Raw genomic sequence first — 17627 nt, 5'->3', positions numbered from 1 at the left:
TTTGTCTTGTTTCGAACCAAATCCCTCTGTTCTTCAGTTATTCTTCTTTTTGATGTAATGACCTTTATAAACATCTCATTATTAACCTATCTAGGGTGTTATGCTAAACTGAACTGTGCATCTATCCTCTAAATTATTACAGTTGTGTAAAGGAAACATTGTATAAAAAATAGTTTTTGCATAATATTTCTTTCCCAGCGAGGGTGCGGTAAATGGCCATCATTTGCCTACATACTTTATATAAGAAGGTGTTTATTTTTCTCAACTGAGTTGGGAAGTATGCAATGATTCAAATAAATGGGAGCCACCAGAGCTGAAACATCTGTTTTAGATGGACTGACCCTTTAACAAATAAAATGTCATTTGCTACAATTTTCAGATGTTGCATATTACAAATTACTGAGAAGCGCGCTACAGATAAAATGTATTACTTACCGGGTTCAGGGATGATGAGCTGTGCGTATGTCTCAGCGGTCCCAGCTTCATTCTCAGCGATACACTGATAATAACCTTCATCCGACTTCACAAGACCTAATATCCTGAGATTGCTGCCACTCTGCAATGAGCAAAATACATCATTATGAAGAATCTCGCAGATGAAAGGAAAACAGCATGTCCTGCAGATAATCAGGTTACACCTGGGCAGCTAACTGTAACAGCATATTTCCTTTTAATACAAAAAAAAATATTTCATTACAAAATACCAATGAAGAAACACTCATGTGCATCATGGGAATGGAGCCTGGCTAAGTCTTAGTCAGGAAGAGGTGTGGCTATATACATATATTGGCACAAACTTGTGGTCTGACATACAGTTTAACGCATTTAATAGCTACTAGATTGTAAGCTCTTCGGGGCAGACTCCTCTCCTCCTGTGTCACTGTCTGTTTTTGTCTTTCATTTGCAACCCCTATATAATGTACAGTGCTGCGTAATATGTTGGCACTATATAAATCCTAATAATAATAATAACAATAATAATAATAATGTAGATAGCTATTTCTCTGTCTTCTATTTAGCAAATAAAACACACTGTGCTGCTTTACCTTCTTCTCCACCGCCATCTACAGGACATTATTTTGCACTGCAACATAGTCATGATGCAGTGAGCACACCTGGTCTCATTAGCAAACTTTAAAGTGAGGCCAAAAATTCCATTCCTTGCCTAATCAACAGGTTCTGATTTCCATCAGTCTATGCTATGGACTGAATAACTTCTGGGAAGTATCTGCATTGCTTTTGAACCTGTCCTGATATTCTGGCCTACTGTCTCTGATTGCTCCGACCACATGTTTAAAGTCTTTTTAGAACTTTAATGTCTGTGCTGCCTGATTTTTGTCTGTCACCTTTTGGGGGTAAATTTGTGTTGGGTTGACAACTTCTGCACCCCCAGCAGTTACACAAAAAGCAACAAATAAAATGGGAACACTAACAACAATTAAACATTGACCTAGATTCTAGAACATTATTTCTCAACCAGGGTACTGTACAACCCCAAGGTTCCTCCAGAGGCTGTTAGGGGTTCCTTGAGCAATGAGCAATTGGGACCTCTCAGGTCAGGGTGACATTCTTCCCACTGACCACCACACTAATATACTGTTAGCTGAGAATATAGTCATTATAGCAGGGGTCCCCTAGACCTGAACCTATTTCCAAGGGTCCCCCCAAAATAAAAATGCCAGTAAAGGTTGTTCTAGGCCACCCATATTCCAAAATTATGAAAAAAGTTTAATCTGCTGTTGTCTTTAAACTAAATAGGATAAATTGTGTTTTTAAGGTGTCAAAATTTTTCAGTCCTCCAGAATGTAACTTGTCATACAGGTATTTATAGAAGCAAATAACCCCCATTAGAGGCCTTTAATGAAAGCAAATCATCACATGAATGCCCTTTGGACTACATTACTTAATAAATCCCATAGTGTTTAATGTCTGCTGATATTAGAAAGCTTGGTGATGATGCCAGCTGCAGACAGCAAATGACAATTTTAATAACTGGCTTGTCTCGGTTCCTTGTTGCGTGCGGGATGAGAAGCTTGTCTGGAAGCGATGTAAAGTGTGAACCTGTCAGCCGCTCATTGCCGCAGTTTAAGGCCTCTTTATGTTAGGGCACCTGTGGGAATTATCACTGGAGCAAAAGTTTAATCGAAAATGTTTTGCTGGCGGGCAGTGCTTTCAAGGATAAGACAAACGCACAGCATCCCGTCACATCTGAACCCTTTCCAAGAATCCCCAGCTATGGTTTAAATAAGTAGAGAACGTATTTTCAGACAAGGAGAGGATCGGAAAGCAGCGTGGCGTTCGCTCTGGGGAACAACACCAGCAAATCAAATTCAGCCGTTGCTCTGAAAAACTTGAGGCCATCTAAAACAGCTAACATTAGCTTTACCCCCTGTGCTGTCAGCTGTGTTTAGCATCTAGATGATGGCTTGGGGAATACAGGTGGCATTATAAGGCTTAGATCTGAGGAGAGGTCATAGCAACAGCAGCCCAGGGCAGCAAATATTATCAGTGTGTCAGTCATCCACCCCTTAAACATGTTCTCTTTTCTAGCTGGAACGTTCATGTGAAAAAAAAATACAGTTATCATCTTATTCTAAAACCTGGATATTTCCTTCTGAGTTCTTTCCTCCTCACTATAAGTAGTGGCAAATCCTAGGCAGACCACTGTTAATGCTGCCATGTGATGCTAAGACCCCCAAGAACTCCCAAGTAGAAAAGGTGAGGATCAGGGACAGACAGCAAGTCTGAGGAGGAAAGTTCTACTTTAGTCTGGACATCATCTAGCCAGTAGGCTCTGTATGACTTGCTGAAGCTTCTAATGCACACTATGAGAAGCTTACAGTGTACAGTGATATCAGTGAAAGCACTTTCAATAAACAAGCTATGAAAGACTGAAGGGAAAGCTGGAGTGTAGATTTAATAATTGTGTTTTGTGGCTTAGTTGTGGATATTGTGGATAAAAGTCAAATTGGCAAAAGAAAAGTATATGTTCAATGACGTCCCTTGCTAATGCTGCATTGTTGAAGATCCTTCCAAACCAAAACTTCCAGGAGTGTCAATTACTTGTTCCCCACTGCACTCCTTCCCCATGTTCCCCACTAATCCCCATAAAAGTGGAGCACGGTGGCTCAGAGGTTAGCACTCTGGCTTTTGCAGCACTAGGTCCCAGGTTTGAACGTCAGCCAGGACATTATCTGCATGGAGTTTACGTGGCTTTCTTCTGGGTACTCTGGTTTCCTCCCACATTCCAAAAACATGCAGTTAGATTACCTGGTTTCCTGACAAAATTGACCTTAGACTGTATTAAAGACATATGACTGAGGTAGGACATTAGATTGAGAGCCCCTTGGAGGGACAGCTAGTGACATGGACTTTGTAAAGCAATTCGTAATATGTCAGCACTATAAAAATACTGTGTAATAAAAAAAAAAAATATTAATAGACAGCAGGAGAAACCACTCAGTGCAGCAGGGGTTGAGAAGACCACCACTCCCATAAATGTAAGCTTCTGTACAGATTTCAGCATTATTTGGCACAGGCAGCATGGGAGGTATTTACTTTCTTTTCCTGCAAGGACATCTTTTTTGGGCAATTGCATTTTTGCAGCAAGGTCATGTCAATGTTTTTGACACGTGTTTCCTCTATGACTCTGGGGAGAACTTCCATTGCTTTCCGTCCTTGTGCCACCAGTATAAGACATTGGAGCTATGAACATGAACAAGACTTGGTTTCTCCAGTAGGTACACAGAGATCAATAAAACACTTTTCCTAGCACTATGCAAAATTTAGGAAACTGTTTTGCCCGGACTTGGGCTTTAAATGGAGAATACCTGTATGTATTTAAGTGATATGTAGCATAGGTGTCTTTTATTATATTTTTAATTATTATGCCTAACCCTGGCACTGGATGGGGGTTTGGGGGGGGGGGGGTCACAGGTCAAGTGGTTTCTGACCTCAGACAGTGTTTTTCACCCAAGACTCCTAATAAGACATAATTACAGCTGGTGACACTAGTCAAGAAGTATTAAGCTGCAGTAATGAGGTTTTCATATGTGGCCACTTAACATTCTGAGCTTAGTGGAGATCTTCAAATATATACATTTTCTTGTCCCAATTTTGAAACTTATCTATTAATATATAATGAAAGAGTTCCAGTAATTATAGAGTCCTGCAGGTCACAGCAGGAGCCGTCTATAAAGGAGAGGACATTTTTGTTAAAAGCCAGCGTCCTCTTACAGCACAGGCAGTGCATGGCTTTTATCAAAAGAGCCACTTAAACTTTAATAAGTAAAACTTCACAAGGCAAACCTCAGACTAGCATGGAGAAAAATCTGATCTTTTTATGCAAGGGATAATTTGATTAGTTTAGGTCGAACTTGTCTGTGTCCCCGTTGGAGAAATTCCCATCCCTCATTGTCCTAGCAAGAAGTGGGACATTTCCCAAAAAGGATATAACCACAAACATAAATATGCAAAATATGACACTAGATTTATTTTATTCCTACTATATTCAAAATTAAGAAAAAAATTGGGCTTAAATGATGCCTAGGAAAGAATAAAAGTGTGCTTCTTCCCATTTCAAGGTTTAAAGTTAAATCTTCATTCAGTCCTGAGATTTATACAGACCTGACTTTTTTCTGCTGTGATTAAGCTACACAGCTTGGTGACCTACCTTCCCCAAGGAATGTGATTGGACAGGGAAGAAGCTGGTTTTCTTTCACCTCCAGCGATGTCTTTGGGAAAAGAGGTGAAGGGAAATCTCCATGGCAGGAATACGGACAGCAATCAAACCTGACATAAGTTCTTACATTCCTGACCCACTTACCCCACCCTATAGAAAACAAGCTTTTATTATTATTAATATTATTATAATATTATTAATAATATTATTATTATTATTATTATTATTATTAATAATAATAATAAACAAGATTTATATAGCGCCAACATATTAGGCAGCGCTGTACATTAAATATGGGTTGCAAACGACAGACAAATACAGACAGTAACACAGAAGGAGAGGACCCTGGCCCAAATAGCTTACAATCTAGTAGGTGGGGGAATTAACACAATAGGAGGGGAGAAGCTTTAGATATACTTAAACATATAAATACAAGACATATAAAATAAATTTACCACTATCTGGAAGTAGTCACTGGGAATAACTACTTCTCCATTCTTGATCCACTTGATGGTCGGAGCAGGTTTTCCAGTGACAGCACATTCAAACTCAATGTCCATGCTTTCATAGGCATATAGATTGGCTGGGTGGTTTAAAAACCGTGGAGGCACTGTAAATAAACAGAGTGATATGTTAATAAAAGAAAGCTATTCTCCAGATTTTTCTACTTTTTTCAGCTTTTTCAACATTTTTGATAAATGCTGAGTGAACACAAGCTCTATCAAATATATATGAACAATCAAAAGGAACTGAGTGGAATATCAATCACTTTCTATCCAAGGAAAACAACAGGAGGGGGGGAAATTTGTCCCCATGGGTGGACTGTTTTGGGATTAGCAGCTGAACTTTGGATCAGATTGGTTAGTTGAATGCATATATGGCAGCGGATCCTCTCATGTACTAAACCTTAATGATAAACACTCTACTGGAGGAACAGGGCAGCATGCGGTCTCACTATTGTTTTCAATAGGTATGTTTTGTTTTGTTTTTTAATGGAAGGGAAGGTGGTAAACTGGGTAAGTGGGTGATGGGGGTTTTAAATGTCCTTGTATGCTGCAATTGCCCATTAGGACATGAACTTTATATAGCAGCCACCACAGGAGAACCAGTCAGGTCATTGTTTAGAATCCATCACTTCTGTGGATGATTCCCAGCAAGCCTGAATATCTGAATAATAATATAAACATCATTGTATTTTGTTGTTGATGTAAAATTATCATTTCAGAATAATAATATTTCTTTGGCACCTATGACATCTGTCCACTGAATTAATTCCCTGGTGATGCACACATTTCTGAACTCCATATATCTGCATATAATTTAAATAACAAGTAAATTAACACTTTTGTGAAGAATGCAAATATGCAATTGCACATTATTATTTTATTTCCTATAGCTCATGGAATGGCACTGAATCAAAAATGGAACCTGGGACCAAACCTGGGAGAAGAATTAGTAGATTAGCCATTTGGGAACACTCCAATATAGTTTCTCGAGGTGGTCAATATTCACATCTACTGGCTCTGGCTTTGGATTGACAAATAAGGAATTCACCAACTGAAGTTATTCTAAGGTTAATATGGTGCTGCTGCTGTAAACGTGTTATACAGGGAACTCCCAGAAAAGAAAATTTTAATAAACAACAATTTGCAAACACGTGCTGGTGTACATTTATACAGCCATACTCTAGACCATTATGACAATTCATTTACTATCTTAGATTTTCTGGTCTTGTCTCTGCAGCACACGGACATTGGACCTGATTTAATAAAGTTCATCAAGACTGGAGAAGCAAAACTATCATGGAAGAATTGGGTGGTACAATCTAAAATGGCAGTATTGATAAGATTTACCAACTATTATCAAATCATTTTTAAGAAATTCATTCTAGGTCTGCTGGATGATAGTTTAGCCTTGGAGAACATTGATAAATAAGGGCCAATGTATACCCTCGGCAATATTCCATCCCAAAACAAAATTTGTCCATTAAACCGTGTGTTTGTGTAGTCCCATGACCCATACAACAGCAAGTGGGATTCACCTAATTCTATTACTGTTAAAAAAGATTCATGCTGTCATTTTCAGAAAGTGACACAAACAGCAAAGCTTGGACTTTTAGGACAGTCTTATGTGCTAACAAGGAATATACCAATAGTAGAAAAGGAGAATGACAAAGAGATGAGCTCATTGGTGCGCTGCTTTTTCAAGCACTGTCCAGACACACTGTGGGGGTGGGACAAGACCTGTAAGTGCTATTTAACTACAGCAAGGAAAACCAGGTCTCCAGCCTTGCAGGATAGGGTAGTACGGTATAAAGCCGCTCGCTCCTTGGCCAACAAAGTCCCCCACAGTTGCCCCAAGTCAGTTCAGCAGGGGTGTTCAATATAATTTCTGCACATGACCCGTTGCTGGCTATGTCCAGTCAGAAATACAAATCCTTTGGTAGATGAAATTTTTCAGGGCGAACTTTTCTACCAATATTAAAAACATAAAAATGATAATGCATTCAAATGTATATAGGAAATTGCTTTCCTCCTTCCTTCACTTTTTCCTTTCCATTTCCATCCAACTATTTCTGTTCTCATCAGCGCACAGCTACAGAAAATGTTTAAAACAGTTTTGTCTAATGGCACGAATCCTCCGCTCACACATTAATTTGTTTTAATTATGCACAGTAATAAAGCAAAAAAAGTCTTGGTTCCAGTTAAAATCCAAGCTGAGAATTATCACATGGTCTATAAAACCCTTGTGGAAGTGAGTTCCTTTTATTGCGCCCGGATTTCTGATGAGTCTGCAGACATCAGTTTGCATCGTGATGCCGGTTTTATGGACGAGCTCTTTTATTTATTAGTAGATTGCACTGATTATTTAAATACTGATCTAATAATGTAACTGATTGAAGTTGCTGAATAATTACAATTTTCTAAGTACTCTGGCAGCTCGGCATAATAAAGCAGGCCACCTGTATGTTGACTGTAAATTTGAAGAAGTTGATTAAAAAAGGACATAGAAGTTTAGGGAAATTGCCCAGAATGTGGGGAAGTTCTAAACTTTTTTTGGTGTAAAAGGTGAAGCAATTTCAAAGAGGATTTAAAGTTTAAGTGCAGGTCCAAGCAAAACATTTTTTTTTACTTTTTGGTAAAGTGGGGTCAGGTTTTACTGCTGTCTGGGAGATTTGCCCTAACTTCCTGTTTTGCTGACAATGGTTTCATGATGTAGAGAGTGAGCAAAAAAAATTCTGCATCTGCCACACAGATCCCTACTAAAAAAATAAAATATTGATAATTTGTTTCTGCGTTGTTGTTGCAGATTTTTCCAAATTGCCTGCCTGATGAAACTGTTATCAATAGAATAGGAAATGAGGGTAAATCTTACCTGCATTTTACTTATGTCTGGTTTGTATCCAACAGCAAAGTGTCAAGTGTGCAGCAAAAGTGTGGAGTGAGCCTAGTAAGTTTTAGTTTTTGGATTTTGATTTGCATTCATTCTGATTTTGGATCGATTGGACTTTTTGGTAAATACTGAGTAAAATTGCACAAGCTCTATCATGACAATAGTGGTTGGCCCTTGATTGATTGTCTGTGTTAGGGTGAGCATCATAAGCTAATCACAGTGATTAAAAAAAAAAAAAATATATATATATATATATATATAAATATATATTTATATATATATATATATATATATATATATATATATTTTAGATAATACTATTTTTTTGTGACTGTTTAAAAGAGAAAAGAAGTGTTTTAGCTTCTGTGAAATGTTTATTACTGTCTTTGACACTAAGGATCTAACCTTTCCCTGAATTCTACTTACTATTTGGGGAGATTTGCCATCATTTGTTTTGCCTGTATTATCTGATTTAATGTTACCAAAACAGAAAGCGACAGGAATTCTCAGTTCACACAAAACAAACTGATTTAAATCCTTAATATATATATGTATATATATATATATATATATATATATCCTTATATTATCAGTTTTATATACATACACAGTATATAAACCTATACCTATATAACTACATATATAAGGTGTGTATATATATATATATTTACACACACACACACATACATATACACATGTATAAAAAATAATCAGTAGACGTTTTGCTTTAGGTCCACAATTTCATTCCCTTCCCAAATGCATTTTTATTCACTCAATTTTTCCCATCGAAAAGGTCAAAAGCAAAATTATTTCCTTGGTTACTTGAAATGAGCATAATGCATGGGTATGTGAATTGCATAAGCAATACCAGGAGGAATACCATTTACGCATTTATTTACATCAATCTCTGGCTTATTTCTATAGTTTTGTTTTTATGCATTTCTTTACTTTTGTAAAAGTTAGTTTTGATTGTGAAAACTTAAATAAAAAGGAAATCAAATACCTGAAGCTTGTAAATAAATGTGATGTTAAAAATATCTATACAAGAAAAGCGTTTGTTTTTTAGGAAGATCACCCATGTCATTGTGCCGCGTGATGAGTGCTTAAGTTTTAAATTATGTAGTGGATGTGGCAAAATTTTAATGATTTTCTGCAGCTCTAAGAGAATTACCTTTCCCCCACCACACATAGACACCCTTCTTCCCCGGGGCAAAGGCTCCATTGAACATTAATAGAAGTCTGTATAATTTCAACATGAAGAGCTGGAACACTGGAATAGCAGCCTTTATTGTCTGATTTCTAATGCATGAGATGCCTCCGGAGTGGCTTTACCATCAGATAATAATGTAAAACTGGTGGACCTCACTGTAGTATTCCTTCGACTGACATCTTTTCAATTCAAGAACTGTGCCTATATTGAATATTGCAGTTTCATGAGGCTTTATAATAGAAATATTATAGATAGGGGATATCTTATAGAAAAAAAAGAAGAGGTTGAAAGTTTTGTTCAGTATCTATTTGAATAATTAAAATTTCTACTTTCACCAAGGGTGTTGATGACCTTGACTGTAGACATGCCCTCTAGTATCTACAAGCCCACATATGAAATAATATTGTAAAAACATTATATATATATATATTCCTCCCAAAGTTAGTGTTCAAGTGTCTGTACAGAACACTCAGTAGGGGTCAATCCTAAGGGCCAGGAAACCGCCATGATTTTTAGGAAGCTAGCTGATGATTTGAACCTATTAGGCTTCCCCCTAAAACTAAACTATCACTTTCAGATGAACTGGCCCTTTAAGAGACACATTTATGCCTATAGGACTCTTGGATAAAGCAAAGCCCTTTCTGGGCTTATAAAGTAGTCCAACTCCCTGTTTACAATTAAAAGGCACACAATGATCATCGCAGCAAATTGTTAGGAATAACTATATATCTCCAGAGAAGCAATGAGAGTGGATGCACTGGGCACAGAGTCAGCACTGTGTGACAAAGTAAATTATAATGGTAATTATGGTTGTCCTGTAGCTGTTTAATATATTGCTTTTGTTTTCCAGCCTGTCCAGAATAAAGTAATTCAATTATGTTCCATTATGATAATGTTTGAAATTGGAATTCAAGTGAAACCAAGAAACCAAAGGAACAGTCACTTCGGATAAAGAAGCTATCTTGCTTAAAAATCAAATACTTAGGAGATAAGGGGGGGGGGGGGGAGTTATGTCTTTTAGAACTGCTTAGTCAGTCAACCTGCAGCTACTTAGGAACGGCAAGTCCCGTCCTAGCGTATTATTGTTAAGGATCAGACCATACGTGTGCATTTGCATAGTGGGGCCCTTGGGATTTAGGGGGGGACCCGCTAGGCAGTGTTTCCCAGCCAGGGTTCTGTGAAATTACAGGGCTCCTCCAGTGGTTGCTTGGAGTTACTTGGCAATGAGAAATTTGTGACTCTCAGGTCAGTCTGTGTGACACCAATAATCTTTTTGGCAATCTGTAAAGCTGCGTACACACGTCAAATTTTTCTCGCCCGATAATTGGCATCGGCCAGATATCGGGCGAGAATCTGGCGTATGTACAGCCCAGGTAGTTCATCGTCCGTGGATCCGTCCTGGCGGATCCACGGACGATGAACGATGAGCGATCCTAATGCAAGGGAAGGGGGAGAGCGCGCAGCAGGGTGCCGCTCCGTCGTTCTCCCCCTCCCCTCTCCATAGAGCAGAACGATGCTATATGTACAGCACTCGTTCATGCATCGTGTAGTCCTTTGTCGTTGGAAAGGATCGTGAAAGATCCTTTCCAACAACAAGAATTGCATGTGTGTAGGCAGCTTAAGGGTGACATGCTTCCCCCTGGCCAGATTTGTTTCACTTAATGTGAAAGGCATTATTTCTGCTGGCCACCACACCAATGAACTGTGAGCTGTGGATATAGTAGTTATGGCAGGGGTTCTATTAGAACTTAGAAGTTACTTCAAGGGTTCCCCATGTTAAAAAAGTCAAGAAACACCGCACAAGACTTGCACACTGCCTTTTTATAGTTGGCAACTGATGCTTGGTAAATACATCTTTTTACCTGGCCGGTAGTTGAATGGTGGGCTCCAAAAATACTCCGTTCCCCACTGTGGAGGGTGAAGTAAAATATTAGAGGGTGGTTGGACCTTCGGACATGACCCAAGGGCCACAAGACTTTAATTTTTAGTAGACAAATCTCTAAACAGTACCAATCTTCCCGCTACTCTGTGGAAACATGCAAAAACAAATAGGTCTGTGCCATACAGCTTGCAGGAGGCCGATATATAAATAGCATTAAGAATATTTTAATTTATGAATATATAGCTAAAGGATAAAGCAGATCCATTATGTTCGGTGCATGAACGCTCAGTAAAGATGTGCCCAGATCGCAAAAATAAAGGAATAGGTGAAGGGACTGCATGTTAAGGAGAGAAGGAAAGACAGATATTGGAGGGCTAAGGAAGATGCTTGGGGTTTGTGGAGATTATTTGGATGATTGGTGGGATACAGGGTCTTGGGAGTGGTACAGGAATAACATGGATAGGAATAGAAGGACAAAAAGCCAGTGGATGTTGGCTGATGAAGGGAAAGTTTCCCGTCCATCTGCCTTTTGGGTGCAAGCTTGGAAGTTCACTTGGTCAAGTCCTAAAAGGCAGTTGTTGGAAAATAGTCACCCACTTTAGGTATGGTGTCTTTAAAGGTCAACTGATTACGAACAAGTTGCAACGCCATGGAGGGGTCAACAGATAATGGGCAAAAAATAACTGGAGACAAATATTATTGATTTTGTATATTCAGAGAAAGGCCTTGGTGTTGTGTGTCTAATATGCCTTTTAGGACCTGCAGTGTAATAATTTGTTATGTTTTCCTGAGTAATGGTTTTATGGTTATTATTTCTGCTTTGTTGTATTCCTTTTCTGGAAAAAAATAATAGTTGTTCTAGATGTCATTCTTATCAAGTGGCTTCAGAACTGCAGCACTAACCTGGAACAAATATTCAGATTAGGAACTCTGATCTCACTGATTCCTTACATTTGCTTCCTTGTCTTTGGTCAGCATCTTAGAAAGTATTGATAGCAGAGGCAGCCGGGCAGCTATCATTTTCAGATGGAGGTCAGTAATAGCTAACCCTGTGTTTCTCTAAATACAGGTTTTCTTGATGTCTTTTCTTTAGGAATTACTAAATTTATTGGGCCTGACATTTAAGCACAGTGGACAGGGATGACAAGCTGTAGTAGATCTTTGCTAGAGGTTAAAAGCAAGGTTAAAGCAATTGTAGTTTAAAGTCTTTTTACCTGACATAACTTCTGTGACTTATATATGATATCCGCCAGAGAAAACCAAGGCAAAGGCAGACGAAAAATGCTAGTTGCTAAGATAAAAAGAACTGTACTATATGTTTTCTTTCTAAAAAACATTTCTAGAGCGCACTTTTCAGATTTCAGATATTAACAAAGAAAGAATTGTTCCCTATAGCTGCTAAGCTGGAGTTAGGTCAGTCGTCCACAATGTAAGGGCAAAAGGTCTTCATTGGAACCTTTTTTTTTCCAGATTAGAACACTGTTTATTCCCACCAGTGAGACTTTCTTATTGCACTAGAGTAAAAAGAAAATTGACCTGTTCATTGCTCCAGGTTTTCTATAATCAAGGTTCTACCTGACCTCTGTTGCGGGTAAAGTTCATGTTTGTGCATCTAAAGACAAGCATGCCAGAGGGGGCTTTTCAGAAATGTCTATTGGATAATATCTAGTTAATATATTCCACTGTGTATGCTTAGTATAATCCAAATTGACTGCAGACCTTTGGTTCTACAGAGAAGGCAAGGATTTATGTTGAGATTGCATAAATCTGGGCTCAGGGCAAAAATAACCAGACTTGCCAAATGTTACAGCACCACTGGTTTACCAAATAGAGTTTTTGGTATACCAGGGAGTCACTTAACTTTAGGCAGCCCTAGTTTACATGGTCAGTAAAAAGACCCTGCAGATCCTACAGAATCCAACATTTCTGGAAGCATAAGATCATTGGCCCCTCACTGTGTGTTTGAGCCACTGCACCTATGTAACTTCTGTACCCTGTGGTGGTCTACGGGCTGATGCCACAGCACACATTGGGGGTCTAGAAAATGGTATTCTTCCATGTTTTAGATTCTACAGGCTGACGGATTTTCTCTACTACTGCAGAGAGTTAATGCAGACAAAAGGAGAGCAGAGTATTCATTTCTTTTTTTGCTAGCAGCCCTTTACGATACAGTTTTCATTGAATACCAGAGACACTTTAAATTAAACCAGTAGTGACATGAAACTTGGAAATATGTCACTTTTAAACAATAGTAGCCAAGTGCATGTATGCAGTGTCTGTTTCTGTTTTACTCTAAGGGGCCCAAAGGTCTACCTTGCCAAAAAAATGACTTGATCTAGGATGTCAGCAAACAGACCAGCCACTTCCACCTGGTACGCCTTAATAATGGTAAGGGAGGTTGCTTTTTGGAGCAGACATTCTGGATATCTTCAGATATAAATGTGTCCTCATTTTTGGTGGTTCAAGGGGACTATTCAAGAAAACAAATGCTATATGCAAGCACCTTTGGAGTGTGGATCACTATAACTACAGGTGCATATTACATGAGGTATCTGCAGAGAAGCTAGATTCCTTACTTTAAATATGTATTTTTGTTGTAAGTCTTCAGACAAAACACGGTTACAAATAACTAGTAATTGCACAAAGCACCTCTATGTATGCAGCCTTAAAAAAAAACTTTTTTAAAACCGCAGGCTTCCTCCCCGTTCACAAGCTCCACGTTATTCATAATACTATACCCATATCGATGTAAAGCCATTTCCCTAAATCACAAAAAAAGAAATATTTTGGAGGCAAATTCCCTGCCATCTCTTATCTGCAGGCCGAGAAGTGTCCCATAAGGAGTGGTCATCAGTAACACTCCAATTCCATCACATTTGGTATATATTTAGGTTGAGACTCTTTTGGTCAACCACAGGACGAAAGGATCCAAAAGCATTTATTTCATCAAAACACACAGATAATCAACATTTGATGATTCTTTTATTCAAATCCTTTTTTTTCACAAATCCACCCAGGCGACAGGGGTACTCGGAATATCAGGTTGTTTATTCAGGCAAATTTATTTTCTGCAGCAAGTCTTTATTTTGCAGGACTTGCCAGTAGTTGAATGCTTTACCAGTGTAGGGGTGCCAGTTATTGACTCAGGGTTCCTGCACATTTTAATTCCAGCTTTCAAGATTTAGCCAACAACTGAAAATGTTAACACAACTCTTTGTAGTTGGATCAGCGAGCACCCTTATTACTAGTTGTAATAAACGTGTCTGAGAGTCCTGATTCGTTTGGCTGCCCCAAGGCCCGCTTACTGGATGATGAAAGGAAATATAACTACTGTGCAGGTTGTTATGAATACATCTCTGCCTGTAAGATGCTGTTTATGTATTTTTTTTCTCCCTTTTGCTAAAGATTTTCTGGAGTCCTGCAGAAACCAAGCAACGGCCAGCAGTCGTGTTTTAACCAGCAGGAAACAGTAAAACCGCTGCTTGCTCATGGTTAGCTTTCCATATAATGTCACGTTTTGTTCAGTCCAAGAAAAACATTTACAAAGAATAAATGTGCTGTATGTTAAATGAACGCCTGTGAATAGTATTTCTTGGCTCAATAACATTAGCCCAGTTGTTTTGTTGACAGCCGTTTTGTGTTTAGAATTTTGATGCCAACTCATTTTACACTCAATAAGCAAATTTAGCCCTCACAACTAATTCCCAACTGCATAATACATTTAGAAATGTTAACCCTAAAGTACATGTAAACCCAGTATTATTTGTTATTGCAATAACAATCAAAGTTTCATTTATTATTTTTAAAAATGTAGCTTTCACTAAAATATACCTGTAAATCCTGATCTGGAGGTCCTTCTTCTTCCTTGCATAGTGTGACAACTCTTCGTTATGCTCCTGTGTTGTCGCCCTGGCATAGGCTATCAACAGGAGTGATTCAGCAAACCTGAAATGGATTTCCTAAAATCATTTGCTATCATTTGGCAAATATTTTAAGTCCTGGATTAGATCCATTTTAGGTGTGCTGGATCACCCAGGTTTTCTATGATGGTCTTTCTTCTTCAGTCTTGCAGAACTTTTATGAGCCTGATTTATCAAAGCTCTCCAAAGCTATAGAAGATACACCTTTATCAGTGAGGCTGGGTGATCCAGCAAACCTGGAAAAGATTTCTTGAAAATCATTTGCTATTTGTTAGCAAATGTTTTGAATCCTGGACCAGATCCATTCTAGGTTTGATGGATCACCCAGCCTCACTGATAAAAGTGTATTCTCTCCAGCCTTGGGGAGCTTTATTATATCAAGGCCACTGTCTCTATCACCAAACTCTCCCAGAGAAATACCCTGCAGCCATTGATGTAGTGTTTGTAGACACAAAAATGAGCAGCACTTTGGTGAAAATAAGTAACAAAGGAGCACAGGGAAATGGAGGGCCATTAATGTCAGGGGTAATGTTATCCTTCTCATGGGAAGATCTGGGCAATGCAGAGTAACCCATCCTCACTGAGATTTTATTATTATTACACAGTATTTATATAGCACCATCATGTTACGCAGCGCTGTGCAAAGTCCATAGTCATGTCACTAACTGTCCCTCAAAGGAGCTCACAAACTAATGTCCCCACTATAGTCAGATGTCATTAATGTAGTCTAAGGTCAATTGTGGGGGAAGCCAATTAACCTAACTGCATGTTTTTGGGAGGAAACCCACGCAGACACGTGGAGAACCTGCAAACCAGTGTCCTGGTTGGGATTAGTACAAGGGATTAGCAAAGGCTGGAGTGCCAACCCCACATAATGTTGATAAGATCATCCCCTGCACTGAAATTCTGGAGGAAAGCAGAATATAATATATTTTATCCCCCATGACTGTTCCTCTAAATTTAAAGCGTTTTAAGAAGAAGAAGGGGACAAGAAAAAACAATGAACAAGATATAGTACAAGATCTACCTTAATACCAGAATAAATAAGCCTACCAGTAAAACCTTCACCTTCTTCTATAGCTGATCACATGGCCAATTCCTTGGCAATAGATGTAAGTAAAATGTAAGTATTGGTGTAATTTATTCTATTCTTAAAACCTATATTCTTTAGGAATTGATAAGACTTTCTGAAGGAAACCCTTTCACACAATTGCATAAATACAGTTCACCTTTTGCTTTAATGAATTAGATGACAGTCAGAAAACAAAAGTTATGTATAAGATCATTTTCTCAGAGTAATTTCAGATTGCAATTAAGCACAAATAGCCATTCTGACACACATACAATAACCATGGACATCTGTGAATTCCATTATCTTTCTGTATTTGTTTGTGCAATTTACTTTTTAATTTTCAAGAAGCATCTGTTACTTAAACATCACATTATCATTGTGACTGGATCTGCACGAAAAACAAAAAGCTATCAGTTCATGACAGATGGAACAAATTGAATATACATTATAAAATATTGAGACAAAACACGTCTAAATATTGCTCTGGTACTCTGTGATTAAATATTGCCTTTGTAGGTGTCGATCATTCTGCATTTTTTATTAAAATGGCTTGGGAGGAGAGAAGTAATTTGGGAAAATTGGGCTGTTAAGGCAAGATTTGCTCATGATTTTTTGTTTTATATTGCCAATATATTTATATATATAGATTGGTATTTGCATTGTGTCACATTATCTTATTAAGAAATGGTTTAGTGAGGGGATTTTTTTGGCACAGAAAGAGATCTATGAAAGGAACTTCTGTAACTCATTTAAGTTCATTTAAAACCAAAACTCCCTAATGTTGTCTTTCCTGTTTATACACAGTAAATTTGGTCAAACTTCATGTTTTTCACCAACATTTTGGACAGCTCTAAATCCTTTTAATTCTTAAAAAAAACCTGAAAATGGCATTATATTGCAGCAAGAAGAGGCCCCCAAGGCATATATACCTGCCACCCACTTGACTGACTAGCCTTATCTTAACTGCTTTGAATCAGTAACTCCAGAAAAAAAATAAAGAACATTTTTTTTTTAAGTTTTTTAGGCAAACAAAAATATGTATTTAGTTTATTGAAATCTCTTGCAGATAAATCCAAATTCTCATGTAGTTTCTTGAGGATTTCTGAAAAGGTTGCAGTCCCCTGTCACATGACACTTCAGCAACAGTAAATCAGTGTACATAGGGAATGCATGGTCTCTATTTCCTCAGATTCAGGGCCATAAAAGGGATCATTAGATATTTATGAGCTAGGCAGTGTTGCAAACTAGGTGAATCATAGGGCCTGATTTATTACATTTCTGCAAGGCTGGAGAGGATACATTTTCATTAGTGAAGCTGGGTGATCCAGCAAACCTGGAATGGACTTCCAAAAAGTCATTTGCTAGCAATTTGTCATTTGTTAGCAAATGTTTTCAATCCTGGACCAGATCTATTCTTGGTTTGCTGGATCACTCAGCTTCACTGATGAAAGTATATCCTCTCCAGACTT

The 17627-nt window shown here is 38.1% G+C and overlaps 1 protein-coding gene across 1 annotated transcript in view; it reads right to left on the bottom strand.

Annotated features, from left to right (window-relative positions):
* The window catches only part of DCC (DCC netrin 1 receptor), a 420583-nt gene that overhangs the window by 164843 nt on the left and 238113 nt on the right, over nt 1-17627 (bottom strand). Inside the window, exons 6-7 of the mRNA XM_072413974.1 lie at nt 5137-5291; nt 436-556 (exon numbers count right to left, since the gene is read on the bottom strand). Of these exons, the coding sequence (XP_072270075.1) occupies nt 436-556; nt 5137-5291 (276 nt within the window). The remainder of the gene's footprint in view (nt 1-435; nt 557-5136; nt 5292-17627) is intronic.

The sequence above is a fragment of the Pyxicephalus adspersus genome, chromosome 6 (assembly GCF_032062135.1).
Source record: "Pyxicephalus adspersus chromosome 6, UCB_Pads_2.0, whole genome shotgun sequence".
NCBI lineage: Eukaryota > Metazoa > Chordata > Amphibia > Anura > Pyxicephalidae > Pyxicephalus > Pyxicephalus adspersus.
Note: the sequence above shows the minus strand (reverse complement) of the source record. Positions and strands in the feature narration are given on the sequence as shown.